This window comes from Mus musculus, chromosome 13, assembly GCF_000001635.26.
Source record: "Mus musculus strain C57BL/6J chromosome 13, GRCm38.p6 C57BL/6J".
Classification (NCBI taxonomy): Eukaryota; Metazoa; Chordata; class Mammalia; order Rodentia; family Muridae; genus Mus; species Mus musculus.
In genome coordinates this window covers 39,999,883-40,021,241 of record NC_000079.6, presented here as the reverse complement: position 1 = coordinate 40,021,241, position 21,359 = coordinate 39,999,883, and the positions used below count along the sequence as shown (strand labels likewise).

Here is a 21,359-nt window from a genome sequence, read left to right as displayed (position 1 = left end):
TGCAGAGGGAAATATGGTCATGTGTCTTTCCTAGTTCATCCTCAAGGAACCTTGAGAATCCTGATAGGACCTTCGTGGAAAGGATGGATATTGGTCATTTATGTTAGGATGTTCCCAGCAAGATCCAGGACGGAAAACTCAGAATCATCCAGATAAACACTGAGCTGAAAAGAAAACCCAGCCTCTAGAGTCATGGCCAAACACGTCTCCATCCTGTGGCTGCACATTAGAGAGAAAACACAACAGTATGTCCATAGGTGTGATCAAGCATTGAGTCACAGTGTAGTCGCAAGTTCATGGGGTTTAGAGTCAGAGCTCAAATACAATCTGACTCTTTATGGTCAGGGTCTCCGGGGCCTGGTATAATATATCTCCTAGGAACTGTCTGGGAAAGTGAAAATTTATCCATAGAAAGGAAATAAAAGTTCCTGCCTTATCATAGAGAGTTCTGTGGCAATGGACACTATTTTGTTACTTGGTAAAAAAGGAGACTTGAAGTAGACATCAGAAACACAGGCTGCAGGGGTGTTCTTGCTAAACCAGATATGGGCAGGTAGAGACGTTGAGTTCTAGGAACAACCTTGCTCCAAAACGTGAGAAGAAGCTTAAGACTCTCTTCTGCTGCCCCAAGTGTCATAATCACGCCATGTGAGAAATGGAGACTCTTTGTGCTTCTTTTCACAATGCCAGAAGTTATTTAAAAAAACGATAAGTTCACAAGGATGAGTGATGGCAGCAGTTTGCCACATGATCCCATCTACCTGATAAGCTGGCCAAGGTGAGTGCAGTTTCTTTTTCCAAATCATTATTACTAATATCGACTCTCATATCATACAGTGTGCAGCAAATGTATGTTATCTATCTGTATGCATCTGTATGGTTTTCAGAAAGAGTAAGTTGAAGAGGCGATGGTGGAGTTCAAACTTGCAGAAATGGATTGATAGGTTGTATTGAGGAGATAAGGGGTCAGAACAGTGCTGGGTGGGAGCCACAGGAGTCAGGGCTTGAGAGTGAGGCTGTGGAGTCCAGCTGTTAAGCAAAATGCTGAACTGAGGTCTGAGAACAGGGATTGTGTGTTCAAGTCTAGGTATGGATGGGTGAACTATCGGGCAGGTAGACTGTTGAGTAGACTATGTCAACAGTGCGGGAGAGAGTTAAGCTGAAACCAAGGAGTTCTCTGCCTTACCTCATGCACACACACACATACACACACACACACACACACACACACACACACACACACACACATACACACACACACCAGCTATCAGATGACAGAACAGTGTAAGGCCAGGTCATCATGGTATTGTGTCCATCACTTTATGTGGTCTGATTAAAGGAGTTACATCCATTCCTTGCTTAGTCTGATGTGTCTGATAAGTTCTAGGGTCTGGTTTCTCTTATGTGACTTGAGTACACCCAGCTGTCCTTACGGTCTCAATTCTCCATCTTAAATTAACAGGGTGGCTCCCTTTTCACTCCCACAAACAATCACTTATCAAGAAGCACTGTGTGGGTGGTGCCAGGCAGACAATGTTGATTCTAGACCTTAGTCATCCTTCTTCCTCAACATCAAGCCAAAAGCTTCTTGTCAAATGGAGGCTCCTAGGGCAAAGCATAGCCTCAGAAGCCAGATTTATCCATTACAGAGAAACTTAGAGTAAGGCATAGGCTGATCTAAACGCTAAGTTGGTTTCTCCAGAGAGAGAAGATGAAAAACTTGGAGACTAGAATCAGAAGCACAAGGAAGTAAGAGGTGCATCATGAATTAGGGTAATGCCTCAGTAATACTGTCGCTTATCTGTGCCTTAGAGCAAATTAATTAACATTCCTCAGTTGCTTTAACTATGAAGTGGACATAATGCTATCAACTAAACAGCCTTTTATATCTTGTACATGTGAAGTTTTATATATATATATATATATATATATATATATATATATATATGTATGTATTTATAATTTATGTATACAAATATATATGTAGCATATAGCCTCATACATATTAAATTATATATATATATCAGTATGCCTGTGTGTCTGTGTGTGTATAGAATATTTGTCACTAAGTAATGTTGACTTACATTTCAACCTATTCCTCACTACATACTTTCTTCTTAGACATACTTCAGTGTCAGCCAAAGTTGCCTCTTCCTTCTCATATCTCAGATTCCTGTGATCAAAGAATCAAAGAACTAAGGAAGATGGGAAAACAAACTGAAGTAAAAAGGGATGTGTGTGTGTGTGTGTGCGCGTGCGTGTGCGTGCATGCACGTGCTCCACAGTATACTTAGTTTGGAAGAAATCAGCTTCTCAAATGAGAGTAACTGCTATAGTGTTCCCATCTTCTTGAAGTAAACAGTGTTTTCCAAGGGAGGAGGATAGCTTTGTTTAATGTTTAATGTTGCATTTCCAAAACACAGAGGCTCTACTTTCAAAGACACAGATGCTGTCCAGTGGCTTTTCTCTCATTAATATTTGTGGTAGGGATGGTAATTCTATAGAACTCCAGAACATGGCAAAACCTACTTTTATCCTTTCCCTTGTTTTCTGCATGGGTTTGGAATGAAATGTTTTACATACAAATTCTGGGAACCATCAGAAATGGGTTAATTCTAAAGGGAAGAAGAGACACATGGAGAGCCTGGACCAGAGCTGGGTAAACAGGATGGACAGCCCAGACAGTCTCAGAGCTGATGCAGTCTCCTCTGTGCCCAGACTCCACAAGTAAACAAGAGCTCCATAAGTAACCTAATAGGAAACGTGGTCAGGTGATGTCACCAGCAGACTATTAACAGATTTAGAATTAAATTGTATATGACAATGTCTGTTACTATAACTGTGGGCACAGTTCTAATGTAGTTCAACAAATTCCTCCTTTAGACATGTCCAGTGGTTTGATTTTTGTCCCTTCTCATATCTGTCCTGACTGCTTCTTAGAAATCTCATTCCCACCTCAAGTTAGCACCCTACCTCTCCAGACTCTACATCAGAGATGAAATGATATGTCTATCCTATGTGCCACTCTCCCTATGTAGTGTCACATGTCCCCTTTGGGTGCAACGAATGCAAGCGTCCTTTCCTTCTAGTTGGTCCCATGGGCTGCCTATCCTTTTGTGATTTTACCACAAGTTAGTTAATTAGTTCAGCTTTATGATCCGCAACCTTGGTTACCACCAGGTGGGGTGGACACCTTTACAATTAATCCCTGTAGTGAGAAACAACTCATGGCTCAGGCTGAACATGTTCCGATACATCCCTGTTCAGCACTTTGGCTTTTTAAATTTGTGGTCCATGACTTTGAGTTAAGCATGCCCATAAATATGTCTGCCATCTTTCTTTCTTAAATGGTGTTCTTAAACCAGGCATGCTCAGTAACATGATTTCTATATGAATACATGAGAATGTATGTATGTATGTATGTATGCATATGCTTTCCAATTTTCAGACTTCCTTTGTTGGCAAAGGATATTAATCTTTTTACCTGCTGTGGTTATTAAGACTTTCTTCTCTCTTTTTCTTGGCTAAGTGTGTTAGCATCATGCCTCTAAGGTGAAAGCCCATTGCACTTGGTTTCACTTCTGTCAGTGCAGTCTGCTTATGGCTGACATTCAAGCTGTCTTAACCCAGTTTCTGGGGTCTTTACCACACCTGATGTCCTTCTGGCCTCCCATCTTCCTATAACAACATCACAGAACCCTTTCCTGTGTACGTTTGTCTCTCGGTGTCTTTATCAGGACAAGGCCAGGGCTGGAGGCACCCGCACAATGTCTGCACCCAAGACAATTCCACCAAGACTGATTCATTGGATTTTGTAATAGAAGCATAATAACCACACATGTTGAGGAGCGAACCTAATGTCTCTCTCTATATAGATATATATAGATTATATACATATATATATATATATATATATATATATATGTATAATGTAATTGTCAAATCAAGGTACTTAGCTGAACAGCCATTTCAAACACTTACCATTTTCCCTAGTTTGAGATAGTCATCATATTAAATCTAGTTTCACCCTACTGGGCACTAATTGTCACTAGCATTCCTGCTAACTCTTTACCTGTTCATCAGCCGTTCTCTTTTAGCTCATCTGGCGACCAGGAGCCTCTCCTCTACAGCTATGATGTCAGCTTTTACTAGACTCCATGAATCAGAGTGACCATACCTTCTCTGTGCTGGCTCATCTCATTTAACGTCTTCCATGGTCCATGTAGATTAAAACAAAACAAAAAAAAAAAAAAACCAGGATTTTTACCATTTTACAGCTTCATATTATTTCATGTAGTCTGTATAGCACATTTTCTTCACCCTTTCCTTAGACAATTACACTCATTGCTAATAAAACAAAGAAAACTTGGGATTTATCTGGAAGAAAACTTCCTTGTATGTACTTACCATAGTCAAACTTTGTAAAGTTAGCATATGTTCCTGCAAAACCCTGCAAAACTGGGTTTCTTAAGCATTACTTATATTGACTCAGAACCACTGTTTTAATCCCTTAAGATCCTTGTCTTCTCAGGCCTTCAAATACTTTCACAAAATTTACGACTTCGTCTTCTGCCCATCTATATTTTAATTATACCTTTTCTGCCCTCAAGGAAAAATATTTCTCACTGGTTAAAATTTTACAAGTTTATTGTCAGTGTCAGACTTGCATTAACTAGTCTTTGGGAAGAATTTTCTTTTATATTCATGCTCTTGGATATTTGCAGTACTCTTAAAGAGTTGTTTAAGAGGAGTTAACATTTGCTTTGTGTTTGAAATAGGCTTTATGGGTCACTAGGTGAATATTTTCTGTCTGAAAAAAAAAAAGCTAGTGCAGAAAGGATCCATAGAAAACTCTACTAAGTTCTAAAAATATGGACATCTTGGAATACTAAAATGGGAAATTATAGAGTGTCAGTATAGCTCGGGAATTGAAGAGAAAGACAAAAGACAAAACAAAACAAAACAAAAGAAACAGAATAGGAAACCAGAAGTTTTATTAGCCACAAACAAGTTTTAAGGTGGCAAAGTCAAATTTTCATTGGCAATATTCTAAACAGTCAATACAGGTACATCTTTTCAACTGCATTATAATTTAATTTAATTAATTTACCTCTACTATAATACACAGGGTGTGTGTCACATTAGACAATAAAATTTCACCTGAAGAGCCTTATTAAAAATAAAATCCAATACATCCAAAGTTCCAGGATTATCAGGAAGAAACTTAGTAGTCAGTGCGTAATCCAAACAAAAGCTGCCCTGCGTACTGCAGAGAATGTCTGTGGACTATTGTTGGCCCATTGATTTAGTGGTCTGAGAGGTCTGACACATAGACATTACAGCACAAACAAGTGGAAAGAAAAAGCCTTCCTTTCGGGTGAGAAAGCAAACACGTCTGTTTCTAAAATCATTTGTAAACATTTTTGTTTTCCAATCTACACTGTCATTCTCCCAGCCTGCTTGGTCTTCCTGCCTTGGGTTAATATGGAAGCCAACTACAGCTTCACCTGTGTAGAATTAACTTTTTGGAGCACACACCAGGGATTTGTTTGTCTTCGCTATTTAGATATATGCCAGGAAAACGCGCATGGCACATGGAGCGGAGTGCAGGCACTGCAAACAGCAGAATTTCAGATTTGTTGTAAATTCGTGGAAAATTGACTTTGTTCCTGACAAATCTTAATTACCTTTTTTGGTTCCCCCCCCCCCGGGTATGGGGAACTTGGGGGTCTCACTAGGTGGCAGTGCACGATTACATCTGCAAAAGCCATGACACCGAGTCCAAGGTCTCCAGCTGTGACCCCCACCATCAGGATGAAAGTTTTGAGTCTGCAGTTGGTCCAAGAAGGGTTACTTCCCACATATCAGTACATACTGTTTATCCCAATGGGTTTCAAGAGTTGTATCGCCATTTTCTCAGGCTCCCGGATGGCGCCATCATTGAGGTACGTATTACGGAAATACCTGGAGGCAAATGTTCTGTATGTTATAGTTCATTAATATTATATATATATATATACGCATGCTATAATTCATTTATACGTTCTTAAATGTGTGAACTTAAACCTGATGCCAAACACGTCAGCATCACCGGGCACATAGATGCTAACTAGTTATTTGTAATACTGTAACAGGTTTAAAGATGCATTTTAGTCTTTGCCTACACAAGGACACAGCATAAAGATAATGAAAGTTTCTGTTTATAGCCCCATTAGGGGAGACATTCCAGGAAAAATAAGGGAGTAATTAGAATTCTACCTGCAACAGATTTAGTTAGGTAATACTTACAAACATCAGTAGGCTGGTGGAAAAGCTCGGTGAGTCCATACTTCGGATATGCCGTCCTTCACTCAAATGAATCCACACAAGGAAGGGGGTGCTGGTGTTTCATTGCTCTCCAAAGGAAAATCATAAAAATCCGGGAAAGCACCCCATCTCTAAATCTTGAGGGATATTTTTGAATACATTACTGGGGAATGAGTTCAAAGTCATGTTTTCTCCTGAAAATATGTTAATTTTTTCAGAAGACTGATTTTGAATTTAAGAAGTCATGTTATGTCAGATTCGTAGAATCCAAATGTACAGTGATCTCCATTCTGGGGTTCACTGCATTCACATAGGTATCACTTTTAAAGGGAGTCTGGGGAGACATCGGGGTGGAAATGAAGGCAAGAGAGGAAAAGCCTGCAGCCACACAGCCTGCACATTGCTGAATCTGTCTGTCCCACACCTTTGAATCTGACCAAGACTCTTTTTGCTTTAAAACCGATGGGGGGAAAAAAATCAAACAAACAAGAAAAGTAAAAACCTATCACTGTGTCTTGGAAGAAATTTCAAATTGTTCAAATCCCAGTCTTACAGATAGGATGGAGTAAAATATGTACTAGAGGAACCTCATAGGCACACTTGGAGGGAAGCCCAGCAAAGTTCTTCAGGAAGCCAGCCCTCTTCCATCCCTGGCCCTGACAGAAGACGAGGTCATGAGTGAATTTCAGTACGGCCGCAGCCGAGCTGTTACCCACTGGATCCGATGTGTCCAACGTGATCTTTAGAGGCTGGTCCTCAGCTCTCAGCTCCTTTTCTCCTGCATGATCTGCCTCGGCATCTAAGACATTACTGTGGAAATCTTAAAAAAAAAAAAAAACATTATGAACGGGTGTGATTTCACTTTTTAAATTTGCAGAAGTGTGTTTAAATATGTGCTTGCTACGGCACTGAAGTGGTATGAACTGGGGGTGGGGTGGGGTGCAAAGGTAGATTTTTCTGCTCTACAGTGTTATACTTCTCCTATCACCTGGCTGGAGAGCCAAGTGGGAGGTGTCCTGGTCCCCTGAGCATAGCCGCCACCAGGGTCCTCTGTTCCCCCTCTCTCATTCTTTCGCTCCATAACCTTGGCTTAGTCATTTCTCACTACGCTGCCTATTTCCTGATCTGTAAAACTGGGTTATGCATACTTACGTTACCTGGCTCACGGGGATTTGGCGTAGATTAATGAGATAACATCTGCAAGGTACTTTTTAGCTCTGTTTCAAACGGTACAATAAGGATCGCAAAGTATTACGGATCTTGTACAATTAAATGCATTCACCCTTGTAAGCATCCCTACAGATATTGATAATATTACACTAAAAACAAACTAAGCAAGCTTCCAGAAGGACTAGGCAGTGGGCACTAGAGCCATCTGGCTCTTCTTTTTCTTTCATAGCCTGCCCAATACAAAGAGAAGTGGTGGGCACACAAGTGAGTAATTGTTCATTTGCACAAATGAAACCCCAGCAAAGAGAGCCCCCTCCCCCATTGTTTATTCAGGTCACAGAATGGGTACTGGGTCCTGCCCTCTCTCCTGTGTGCACCTGATCTACCCAGTCAGGCTTTCCTTCATTTGTGTCCACTGCCATTCTTTCCACCAAGGAACGTCTCTCCTCCTTGTGTGTTCTCTGATGCTTTCAATGAGCGTTGGATTTCATCATGTATCTTTTGTGTAATGCCCAGGAAGAGTTTGGAAGCTCTAGGTAATAGAATCCTGGAGCTAAGTGAGGAGTAGGCACACTTTCCTGCAATACCTGAGCAGCTCTTTACAGCTTTGCCAGTCTTTTTATCTCTCTTCTGACCTCACAGGAATGCAGTACTGCCTATTATGAACTCTTCCCTCTCTCCCTCCGTCTCTCTCCCTCCCTCTCTCCCTCCCTCTCTCCCTCCCTTTCTCCCTCCTTCCCTTTCTCCCTCCTTCCCTCTCTCCCTCCTTTCCTCTCTCCCTCCTTCCTCTCACTTTCTCACTCTCTTCCCCTCCCTTCCTCCTTCTTCATTCATCTCCTCCTCTCTTTCCCTCCCTACCTCTTCTCTCTCTCCATTCCCATCTCTCTTACTTTCTTTTCCATCTTCTATCCTTTCCAGAAAGGCACTACCCTACAGCTGCAGCCCTGTTAGCTCTGCTATTGAGTTCGAGAGCTATAAAGCCTGAAATTGAAAGGGATTTGAACCTGGTCTTTTGGAGTCACAACAAGGAACAGAATTCATGTTTTTAAAAATATAAAGACATTTCAAATATCAGCAAACAGGTAGGTAGATTACAGTTCAGGCTTAGAAAAAGTCTCTGAAGCTTTTAAAGTGGTGATTTCTAAACAGCCAGAGACGTGTTCTGAGTTGTGGTCTTTGTGTTAGATACTGAATTGGTACTCAAATATATATATGCATATATATGCATATATATACACATACATAAGCATATATATACATATATATATATGCATATAGAAGAATCAAGTTTTATTGAATCTAAATTCTAAGCTGTGCTTCTTATGAGCTTACTATTCTGTGGGGTCCTTATCACTGTAGCCCTTTGGGAAGCCTGAGCCATTATAAGATGTAGACCTACTTACAGATGTGGGTAAATTTAGGCCATACTCTGGTCAGATATTCTATATAATGAAAGAATCAGTCCACAGAGTCTGAGACTAATTCATTTACAAACCAGACATGATACTTAGTTCAAAATGAAAAGAGATGAAATTTGGTCTCCCCCTGACCCTTGCAACTTGAACTTTGCCCTTTAAAGTTTTATGGTGGATTTTTGAAGGAGGGTCTCTAGTGTCCCAGGTCCCCTTTGTATTGACAAAGCTATTATTTGTGTAGTCGTGAGACTCTAAGCCTTTCCTAAATCTGATAAGAAGTACAAGCCAGATATGAATCTTTTCCCACTTATAAAACAATCCCAATTAAACCTTAGCTTTTTGGCGTGGAAACAATTATCTTCAAGTCTATGTACGTGAGAAGATACTCTTTTTGAAAAGAACATTTTTTTGTACAAAAGAGGTCAGATATGGACTTTCTATTGAAAACTTGTTTGTAACTCCCCCAGCCCCAGCCCCAGCCCCAGCCCCAGCCCCAGCCCCAGCCCCAGCCCCAGGCCCAGCCCCAGCCCCAGCCCCAGCTCCAGCCCCAGCCCCAGCCCCAGCCCCAGCCCCACCCCTGCCGTGTGCACTAGAACGACAGTATTTGGCTGTCCTGTGTGCTTTGCTTTGTACATCTTCTCACTATCCTATTTTTATCAGCCTCTCTGGACTAGGTGTATTTTACCAGGTTTCAACTGAGTAACGTTTCATCTCTTTGTTCCAGAAGTAGTGTGATCTTCAGATACAGTCAGCACAAAGTTACTGTAAAGTTTTTTAGTTCCGCAAAACCTAGAAACCCAGGCGAGCCTGGTGGAGATTCATCAAGTTACAAATAAGCTGCCTGTTCCCAGGGTAGCAGTCGCAATTAAGAAAGTCCTCGGAGCATTGGTTGGGGTGGAATGGGAAAATGGATTTTTGTCATTAGAGGCGGTGTCGCCTGGTGGTCTGAGTGGAGAACTGGGAGCCAGGAACTCGGCGATCTAAGGAGGCCCAGCTCAGCCCTCCTGGAGGCTTCCGGCAAGCAGCTTGGGTCTCCAGAGGCCAACCTCACCTACTTTGAATCTCCCATCTGAAGAGCTCCTTACCCAGGGCCAGGGGATACGCAGCAGGAAGCCTGATTCCTTGCCTGCAAAATGAGAATATTAATACTTGCCTAAATAACAGATTAACCAATTAGTATTAGCATTCTGCTGATAGAAAACAGCAGGAGAAGGAAAGAGGGAAGAAAAGCCAGACTCAATTTTATGATTAGATGGGTTTTACTCAGCTGTGGGTGTTTTGATGAGCAGGAAACCCAGGGCCCACAGTGCAAAAAGCCATGTACAGAGAGCACCGGAGCAGGCCGCTGAGGGGAGGTCTGGACTGAAGGCCTGAAGGAAGTCTGTCTTTGAATGCAATACTATAGCATGAAGGTCCCAGATCATCAGTTTTTCTTTTTGAATGATATTACTTTAATTTCTTCCAGATATGATAATACAGAGTGTTTGTCATTTTTCATGTCTATGTTCTACAAATATCAACCTGGCTCCCCCACCTTGTGAGAGAGAGAGAGCGAACAGGGGGTGGGGTGGGGTGGGGGGCTCGCATGACAGAGAGGTGGAAATGGTTTTAATGAGGAGAAGGAGTCACTAAGAACGTTCAGGAATGCGGGGGCCTGTAGACAACATTCCTGAAGCTGAAGAAAATTGTTGGCATTTTGCATTTTCAGGAAGAAAATTGCCCCATTAGCTTCTCCTTTTGTTGAAAGACATTGCTAGGGAAAATGGGGTGGGGGAAGCTGCTCTTGCGTTCCCTATTCTGCATAGCTTTAGGTGGCCCTGGAGATTATTATATTACAATAAACTCAAACAAAAGTAGAAGAAAGAAGGATTTTCCACCCCTCAAATGTAGAGCCTTTGACCTTTTGTGTTCAACACCTGTACAGGAAGGCACAGCGTGTCTTTTGAGCACCTTGTGCTTTCGCGACAATACTGACAATACAGGCGGGAAGAAAACCTTGGTAGCAGATGGTAGTGGCTTTGAATAATATGTTGCTACGAATGTCAACTGTACTAATATCCTGTATTGCTGCCTTCCAGATTCAAACTTAATAATTGCAATGTCTATTGATTTTTTTTAACAAAAAAAAAATAAGGTCCTTAATGTGTTTTTGCTTTTTCCTTTCACGAAGACAGATTGTCTTCTTTAAATATAAGCTGTAAAGTGTCATTCGGTTCTAAAACTTAAGCATCCTATGATCGAGATATTAAAGAATAGACTATAAGAACTAAATAGAATTCAGTTATCGGGTGTGTATTAGAATATAATGTTTCTCTTGAGATATTTTACCAATTGTTTAGATAAATATGAATTTAATGCTCCTCAGGACAGTACCTGGGAAACATGCTACCTGCATATATCTATCAAAATAGTGCTTCAGTTTCTCCCCAATAATTGAGTTGGGGTGTCTTGCTATTCTTGCCTTGTCTTCCACAAGATGCCAAGACAGCCCTCACTTCAGACTTCGCTCACCCTTTCTGGTGTATTTTTTATGTGTTGGTAACACTGGGAAAATGATACAGGTTTATTTTTGTGTGAGACATAAAGGCATCCCTTAGCCTGCGCACACCTTTTAAGTGCTGCAGTCATTTATTTTAAAAAGCTGTTTCAATTACCAGGTGAAACTACGTCTGTGGGCCGGGTTGTCCTTACTATAGCTATGCGTACTTTCCTTAGAAAAGCATGAAGGTTCATTTGATTCTGTTTGCTGTGTATAAACTTGGGCTTGTGGTGTCTAGAATGATTTTTAATACGTGGCCGATTTTTCATAAATAGCTGGTATTGCTCAATCTTATATTGTGTCCTCTGTTTTGTTGGTATTCGTGTTTTTGGGCAATCAGCCTTCAGAAATTCCTGTAACTTATAAATTCTACACTGTTAATTTATGCACATAAGAAAAATAATTCAAACTTAGTAAAAAAAATACTCACTGCATAATAAGCACAATATTAAATTTTTTGAGTTTCCAAGGCTTCCAAAATTATAAAATCTACAGTAAATAATTGTTCTATTATTTTATTCATGTCTACCAAAAATACAGATGTATGCTTATTATATTGAAAAGGAAAACTTATCTGGATTCTAAGTCCTAAGAATTATTTTAACAGACATATTAAGACAGTTTTGAAATAGTCCAAAAGTAGCCTTAATATGAGAATTAAAATATGGGGTTAAATGTTAATAATAAACACTATACAGGTGAGAAACTAAATCTGTATTACACAATTTAAAAATATTAAATGTTTCAAGTTGATTAAAGCACATTCTTTTTAAAATCTGTTTTTCCCCACACTGGACTGGATCTTGAAAAAAATATTCAGGATAACAAAAGGAAAAAAGTATATACTTCTATTAAATTACCAATCTTAATGTATTAAACTACTAGAGAAATCTTTGTAATATTATAAGTAAACTTGAAATTCAGAAATAAGAAGTTAACTGTCTAAAAATGAGTGTTTTCAGAATGTTCAGTTTTTATCTTCCTCCACTTGACAAGGTTGCCTGATACAAACTTCTTGAAGGATCAAAAAATGCACTTCTGAATAAAGGCAAAAAGCCAGCCGTAAATAAAATTATATCTTCTTATATTTGTATGTAAAGGTATTACCCAAGATTTTTATGCATTTTGCAATTGTGCCAATATTAAACTAAGAACTAGCTACAGACATATCATTTCTCTTTAAGGATTAATAAATATTAGTTCCTTGCTCTTCCCTGACAGGACAGATTTTTCTGTAATTGTCTGAAATAATTATTTAATGACAATATAAGACCACATAAAAAGCCTTCCATGAAAAAAAAAATTCTCAGTTGCTTTGCCTCACTTAGCTTTATGAGCATATCTTCTGAATTATATTTAGCATTACTTACGGTTCCCAAACAGTGATATAAAATCATATAAGTTTATTTTATGCGCAAAATCACATCCAGTATGCCGAGTGACACTTAAAAGGAATGAAATAGTCACAGTGGCTTATTTTCTGAAGCAATCTTGACACTAATGCTGAATTACAACGTGGAAGCATCTAGTGCTTTTACCTTTATGAGAAAAGGCTTTTTACATATTTAACATAATCATGAGGAAAATAAACTAGAATTATGTATAAAGATATGTACAGTGTAACCAAGGGGCATTTATATTACCCTGTAGAATACTTACAATGATTTTATTGCTATTTTGTGTCATTTTCTAAAGGATTTAAATACAACCAGTAAACAAACTAGACTTTAGATTTAAAGCGACAGCTGCTCCTTCAGAAGCAATATTCAGATATTTAATCTTAAGAACCTTGAATATTTCCCAACCAAGGAGAGTGTACTCTTGCAAAAAATGAAAGGACTGTGGCTTTTAATTTTGGCAGCTGTGATGGTTGGCCCAGGCACCTCTACCAAGAGGCACCTCTGCCCACCTCAGTGAGTGAGGGGCAAGGGTGTGTCCTTTGCTGGGTCATTTGAGTGCTCTACTTCATCACAATGCAAGCTTTCTTCTTCTGAATTAGCGATTCCACTTGTAACATAGAGAGTGCCGATTATTTCCAGATTTGCAGATTCATTATTTAGCCTAATTTGAACGGACTCTTTGAACTGCTGAGCAGCAAGTGCCTGCTGATTTCCGGCTTGTAGAGCCGTCTGTAATTTACCTGGGCCTCCAAACACTACCATCTTCCTATAGACAGCAAACTGGGTTTGGAATACAGAAGTCCCATATTCAGTAGAAAAATGAAATTGAAATTCATGTGCTGAATACCTTTACTATTTAATTCTTTGTTCTTGCCTATGATTATCATGTCTTTTGAAGCTTTATCAGTATCACATGTTTTAGGCATTTTTGAAATAATCCATCCCAAGAACTCCATCATAAATAATGCCAACTTCATTTTTTCCAGTTCAGATTTAGGGATATGCCTCCTCTTACCAGCAAGCACTTAGCTAACTCCCTGCAAAAAGACTGCTTAGTCAGTAATTCCTTAAGACATGCAGACACTTCTTTCTACCAAGGAGGACCAGTCCTGCTTTGAGCAAAAGACAGAAGGAGCTTGGGTGGATGGACTGTCATGCTGTCTCCATTGACCAACAGCTCTGTGTGTTTGCAAGAGCCCTCGGACACTGCCTGGTGGTCCTAAGGCAGTATCTGCGACTGGATTTTGTTAGTTCACAATCAGAAGCATTAACACCAGACTGCAGAACCCAAGTCCAGGGTTCATGAGGCTGTAGCTTCAGTCACACTGTAGATTGGAATAAGATTTCCTCTGGAAAGTTTAATTCTGATATATTTTGTCATATTTTTCGGCTGTTACTTTTATGGGTGAGTAGAATTGAGGGAACTGTTCTTTGCTATTTTCACTAGTGACCCACATTATTTTGAAAAGGTGTATCCTGAACATAGATTTACTGGGTCAAAGGGTAGGAAATGCATAGATGTTCATGTGCGTGATGTATATGCACCTATATGCATACCTGCCTAGCAGAAATATGAGCACACATATAACCAAAACTGCAGAGAAGGAAATAGCCACTCAGCATTTTTGTCTTCTTGATGGTTTGTTTGGTTTTGTTTTTTATACAACCACAGAAACTATACTCTCTTTGGCTCACTCAGATTACACTGTTTGAAATACAAACTATCATGGTATTACACCCTGTGGTGGCCCACCCCATTTTACCTTTGATAGGTGCTCCCTAATTTGATAGAGCTTGCCATTTTGTTTTTGTTTTGTTTTGTTTTGTTTTGTTTTTTTCTTTTTCTCCTCATTTTTAAAGTGTTTTGTATAATGTGTTTGGTTTTCCGGAGACATTTTTTTCCTATCAGTCTACAGAATTCATTAAGGAATGCATGTAACTATAGCATTCGTAACATGTTTTTGACTAGGACATTTGAGTGAAATAAATAATGGTAGAAACGATACAAATTAAAACGCAGACTAAGATCTCTCTGTGGTCACATTGCAGTTAATGGGAAACAAAGTGTCCTTAGGCTGAGCCAGTCCTGAAATGACACCAAAATGTTTCTTTAGCAGGTGTGGTCCTGGCTAGTTACATTTTTATTCTCTCTCCCTTAAACCTGGCAGCTTGTACCTCGCCTGTGCATGTCCAGCACTTTATACAAGTGTGTTTGGGTACTTTACCTGGCAGCCTTAACAAGGGCTATCAGAGCATCTGTAATTGTCAGAGCCAATTAGAAGAACGTGGATAACTCAAAATCTACAGTTGGTGGTCTAGGACCCCAAGTAGGAATTATCCAGATAGGAGCCAGGGTTCTTAAACCTGCAGCAAATAATATCACTACCACTATCACTTCCTTCCATCCTTCCTAATGCTGTGACCACCATGTGTGTGGGCACATGTACTTGGAGACCAGTGTGAAAGTGAAGTGTCTGCTCTAGTACTGAAGCAGGGTCTCTCTCACTTGAGCCCAAAGTTTGCCAATTTAGCTAGCTTACCTAGTTACCTTGTTCCAGGGAGCACCAATCTTTGTCTAGCAAGTGCTGGGATTACAGGCAGACACACATGCACATCACACACATACGCACATGTAACTTAAAGGAAACTGTCCTTTACTCTCTGTGAGGTGAGAGCTGTGACTTATACCACAGGGTAAGAAAAATCACAGGTGCCAGGCAGTGGTGGCACACGCCTTTAATCCTGGCATTTGGGAGGCAGAGGCAGAGACAGAGGCAGGTGAATCTCTGAGTTCAAGATTAGCTTGGTCTAAAAAGTAAGTTCTAGGACAACCAGCACTACACAGAGAAACCACGTTTCGAAAAACCAACCAATTGACCAATCAAATAGATAGGTAGATAGATAGATAGATAGATAGATAGATAGATAGATAGATAGATAGATAGATAGATTTTTAAAATGAGGTTGGTAGACAGTGAAGGGAAAGGGTTTAATTTCAGGTAGCTGTAGGTCACTTACGCAGTGAGTGGGCTGAGCAAGAAAGATTACATAAAACAGGAAAATCAGGGAAAGGGCCAAATATCCAATCTATGTCTCCTTAGTCATGAAAGAATTTATTAAGTTAAATAAAAGTGGAATTGCTGTAGCTGCTTGATGGATTAGCTGAATCTGGATGCCAAAGTCAAACCCCTTCTCTTTTTAATCTGTTCTGGCTGAAAATATTTTCTCTGTGTGTTACGTCATCCCATCTTTTCTCCTTCCTAAGGCTCACTCTAAGAAGTAAGATTCCTCTTCCTGGAATTTCAATCACCCTACCTCCCATTCGCCTACCCTGGAAAGAGGCATAATGACTGGCTAGCTGCATGATTCATGAGCTCATTAGAGGATGGAAGAGTTGTTCTAGAAAGAGAAAATAGTTCCTGCTACCAAAGAAGAGCTTGTCTGATAAACAGATGTCCTCATTGCTATCCAGAGTAATTCATTTAATTTACCAAGTTGATCTATAGTTGTGGCTCCCTGCTTTGCTGCAATGGACCAACTTTTCATAAAGTGATCAACTTTGGGGGAATATAAGCCTTCAGCACAATGCTTGGAAGTACAAGATACACTCAAAATGCAGGATATACATGAAGGCAGGGACCTTGGTGATTATGATAGACAGTCAAGGAATATACTCAAACTGTGTATATGGGAGTTATGTTGAAGGATCAGTCAGTCTTATGTCTACAAAAATATCTCCAAGGACAACAACTTCCCTCCCACGTGAATATTAATCTCTGTTCCTTAGAGGAATGTGTGTGTGTGTGTGTGTGTGTGTGTGTGTGTGTGTGTGTGTGCATGTCTGTATATGCTATGCACTGTGTGGATGTAAAGCCCATGAGTGCCAGAAGAGGGAATCAGATCCCCTTAAACTATATCCATCATTATATGTGGGTACTTGAAACAGAACTTGGGTTTTCTGCAAGAAAAAGTACTCTTAACCATTGAGCTAATTCCCTAGCCCTCAAGACTGTTTCTGTTTTTGATGTATACAGTTTTGGCTTCAGAAGATTAGAAAAGTCACTCTTTATATCTACACTGCATTGTTTCCTGTTTCACTGTATTCTTTGTCAGGCCATTATAAAATTGTTGCAAAGGTTAGAAATGTACTGGACTATGAAATCTAAGCTTTTGGTTAGGACAACAGTGTCCATGTAGGGGTTTCCAAGATCCAGCTTCCCTTCCTCCAGGGAATAATGGAAAAAGTAGATAGTACCCTTTACCATTCTATTGAATTGCTTATTCATCTTTTCAATACCCTTTAGGTGTTTGGTGACATCAGTGCCTTGAGATTTGTCCCCAGTGAAGTGATCACCGCTATTGAGGAACACATAAGAGAAATGGACACTGTGCAGAGAGAAATCTTTGCTTCTTACCAAGAGAAAGAAGTCTCTGAGCATAAAAGGTATTTTTCTCTATTGATTGAGCATTGGGTCATCACTATCTCTGATGATACTCGCCCAGAAGGAGCCCTGAGTCAGCTTCTTCTTATTTCCACCGTTTCTCACTGAGGGGGTGAAGTTCAACTTTTTCTCCCATGCCAGTGCCTTGTGGTGCATACTCTTTAAGAGTAGATCATGGATAGTGGTTGCTGACACAGAAGGAGGTGCTAAGCTTTGAGCTTTGAGGAGAGATGGGGTGACATTGTTAGCATACTTGGAAGTGGCTTTTGTTTTTCTTGGTGTTTCCATTTGCTTGTTTTTCATGTAGTCAGAATAAGGGAAGTATCTACAGGATGTTGATTAAACATGCCTAAAAAGTCCCTCTCCTTAAATTTTTTCACTGAAAAAACACCTTTCAGCTGAAAAATTTGACACTTTTTTCATGGAAGGAACTTTAGGGGGGGGAATTAAATATCAACAACAAATATTCCTAGTCTCATAAATGAGTTGACATGAATAGTTAATATTTTATTTTCTAGGACAACAGCAACCATGCCCCATCTGGGTGACTTGGATTGGGGCTTTTGCAATTTACTTCAACTCTCAAAATTGAGCAAACAGCATCCTTCCTTTTTATTCTGTGTACAATATCTTTTCTTCTTCCTGTATTCTTTTCTCATTTTCTATTTCAACCGAAAGTTTGGACTGGGGTTTGGTATCACATGAATAGTGATCAATCCTTGACTTCTTCACATAGTAATGAGTGCAGTGGGTATCCAGCCCTGTGTTCTTCCTTGGCATCTATAAGGAAGGTTGAGAAATTAAAAGTACATGTTCCACATAGAAGACAATGTAATTTACAAAGGGCAAGATTGATGCTTATAGTGAGAAACCATGTTTATGTATCTGATTCTGCTGGCGGTTTTGTTGTTGTTGTTGTTTTTGGGGTTTTTGTTTGTTTGTTTGTTTGTTTTGTTTTGTTGTTAGTCCCTGTACCAGTTATTGTCTAACTAGCAGGCCAACATTATTCTCACATAAGAAATTTACAATAAGGATTACACTTAGCACTCCCTGTTGTCAAGCCTATCATATACACTGCAATTCTTAGCCTCAGTGGCCAGCTAGCACATGTTCATATGTCTGTCAATATATCTCATCTATGTAAAAACTAGGAGATATTCTTAGTACTGCACAAAAGCTAATAAATACTCACTTAAATGTAGTTGAAATCATATCTGCTCTTTGTAGGCAAGTGGTTTCTTCTTGCAGATACTTACATATCCCTGCCTGTCACTGACCCCCTCACTCTCTTCTGCTACTACCAATATCCCCGTTGATATCCCTGACTAACCAGATGTGCATGCCCACAGTGACATGACAGCTGTGTATACAGACCACGAACATTTACTCTTCCTATGAGCACAGACACTGCCTCAAACAGAACTTTTTCAACTGTATCCTTCTATTAACAGAAACTAGAACAGAGGTGGGGGTGAAATGCAGAGGCTCAGTAGAGATTTTCAGCTTTAAAGAGATGTGAGGAAGTTAGCAGGGTGAGGCTGGATCCGGGTCTTTGTCGGGTATGTAGAAGGCGAGAGCAGCCCCCGAATGATCTAGACATGTTAAATTAAATTGTGTGGTAAACACGTATCTGAAGAAAATAATCTGAGCAGAAAGACATTTATATGTATGTAGATGTTTGCATCTGCAAGTATATTTCATTCAATTATTAGGTCAAGGTGATGAGTCAAATAAATTCAGTTTTAAAGACACCATGGCATCTTTACACTGAGCATCCACTGGCTTACCTGAGTTAAAATGCTGTTGGCTTGACATTTCTGCCTGAGAAGATCTCACTAAAATTTAAACCCAGTGAGGGCAAGGATAATTCTCTGCTTTATTTGCTGCTACACTTGGTTAGTAATAGTGCATCGTATTGGATGAAAAGACAAACAGATGCTTCGAACTCCTCTTATTTGTATTCTTAATGAATTTTAAGACAGTGACCTAAATGAATAGAAGATATCAGCAATCAATCGATTGTTACTTCTTTTTCCTTTTCTGTTTCTTTTAGGAGATCATTAACCCGAGTGGAAAAATGAGCATAATTAAGGACCATAGTTTCTGTCCTCCAACGGGCACTGGGAATATACTTCTCCTTAAGCTACACAGCATCACCCAATGCATTGTTGCAAAGTGTGGGTTTTGTTATTTTCAAGTGGGAGTCTGTAGAATATTTCGCTTCTGTTGTTTTTTTATTTTGCTTTCCTTACCTTTACATGAATGTTACTGGACATTCAGGAGTAGATGTTCAGCCTTGTGTTTGTGTAAAGCTTTGTTGATGCTGTGCTTATTTATATAGGTCTGTGGTAAAGATTCATGCGAATGCCTCCCTCGAGTTCTCCCCTCTTATTAAAAAGAACATTTCTGATGCTTGTGCACATTGTGTCATGCAACAGAGTAATGAAATAAAAATCTGATGCTGTCAACATCATGGCTAAGCAGTACATTTGCATGGGTATTGAAAAAAAATTACTTAATTTTTTTACTTGCTGAGGATGTTGGTGTTCGGTCCAGTTCACAAGGAAAAGAGAGGAGAAGGATGGGAGCCTCTATCTAGATGCCTCTATCTTTTGTGGTCCTTTATGAACTATAGTTAATGATTCTGTGGCTATAGAGAGACGAGACTCATATTTGCAAACAGATGCTCTGCAGAGCTGAGCTCTAATGCGGCAGACACAGTGCCCTTAGGAAAGAGTACATATTTATATACAGTTCAAAGGACTATTTCAAAATTAAAGATAGGTTTCTAGGGGACTATATATCTGTAAATTGAGTCGTCAGGGTGTCTTTTTTTTTTCTCTCCTTTAGCCTACTGAGGATAATTTATGATGCTAATAATTAATTTTTCAAGACTGTATTAGCAAAATAGTATCTATAAGTTATGCATATATTTTCTGTGATTTCACTAGACTCTCCTTTTCGTAGAGACATGTACTAATTGTTCTTTAATTTGATCTTTTTGTCACACTACGGATTGAATTATAATTAGAAACTATAAATAAAAATCTCTTTTATTATTACCAATGCGCCCTTATTGCTTGAGCAGATTATTTGGAACGTCGTTCCGTAAAGGAATAAAAATATGAATAAAAGTGACAACATTATATGCTCTTTGTCTTAAGTTCAGTAACAATAGATAGATCACACAACGTGTCAGCTAAGGAAGAAGATGAAAAATGAGCGATTTTCTTCCTTTAGTTAAGCACGGTGCTAAGTGTTACGCACAGCATTAAAATCAAATTACTTCCCACTTCAATGATCTCAGCATGAACACTTGTGATGGAAAGCTGTGTTTCCACTCTTCCTTGGTCCTCACTTTTATTAGATAAATCAGCTAATAGAGCTTGGATAAATAGAAGGAATGGCTTTGATGCCTCTGTAGCATCTCTGTTTTGTGAATGTCTGTCCAAGATGTCTTCTAAGTAGCATTTCCTAAACACTTCAGTCATTACGAGTCCTCACACTCCGAGGTTCACACTTATGTGAAGCATGCCCAGCCGTGACGTCATTTCCAGCTGGTCAGCTTGCTGAACTTGAAATTCTCCTGGAGATAGGAAAGGTGATTATTTCCAATGGTAAGTTTTACAAAATCCTCCCAATGGTTTGAAATGACTTTCATTGGTTTCCAGGACCTCTCGAGAGCCGCTGACAACACCAGGTAAGCCCGGTGGCAATGGGGAAAGTCGGACCCATGACTCAGGAGCCTCTGACTAAGTAACAGGAAGCAGGCTTGTTTGCTTGTTTTTTTTTAATCTAAAATATTTGCTTTTAATCCAGCACAGTTCACATAGACTTTCTTTTTTTGTGACAGACACAGGGTTGACAGGTACATAAATGGTTGAAGAAAATGACACTGGCTACTGACGTACAGTGAAGAAAATACTTTCTTATAAAAAAGTTAAAACAATCTTTCTATAAATACTCTTAATGTTACATTATAACAAAAATTCACCGTTCGTGTATTTGTCTTTCTTTTTGTTTTATAGTAATAACTATTTACTGACTTCAGTAAAAACATTGGCAGTACTTCATATTGCTAAATTAT

The 21,359-nt window shown here is 39.5% G+C and overlaps 1 protein-coding gene across 1 annotated transcript in view; it reads left to right on the top strand.

Moving 5' to 3' along the window:
• The window catches only part of Ofcc1 (orofacial cleft 1 candidate 1), a 286,130-nt gene extending 266,770 nt beyond the window's left edge, over positions 1–19,360 (top strand). Inside the window, exons 17-19 of the mRNA NM_172143.2 lie at positions 5,739–5,945; positions 17,135–17,274; positions 19,326–19,360. Coding sequence (NP_742155.2) covers positions 5,739–5,945; positions 17,135–17,274; positions 19,326–19,353 — 375 coding nt within the window. The 3' untranslated portion in view covers positions 19,354–19,360. The remainder of the gene's footprint in view (positions 1–5,738; positions 5,946–17,134; positions 17,275–19,325) is intronic.
• Positions 19,361–21,359: the final 1,999 nt, after the last annotated feature.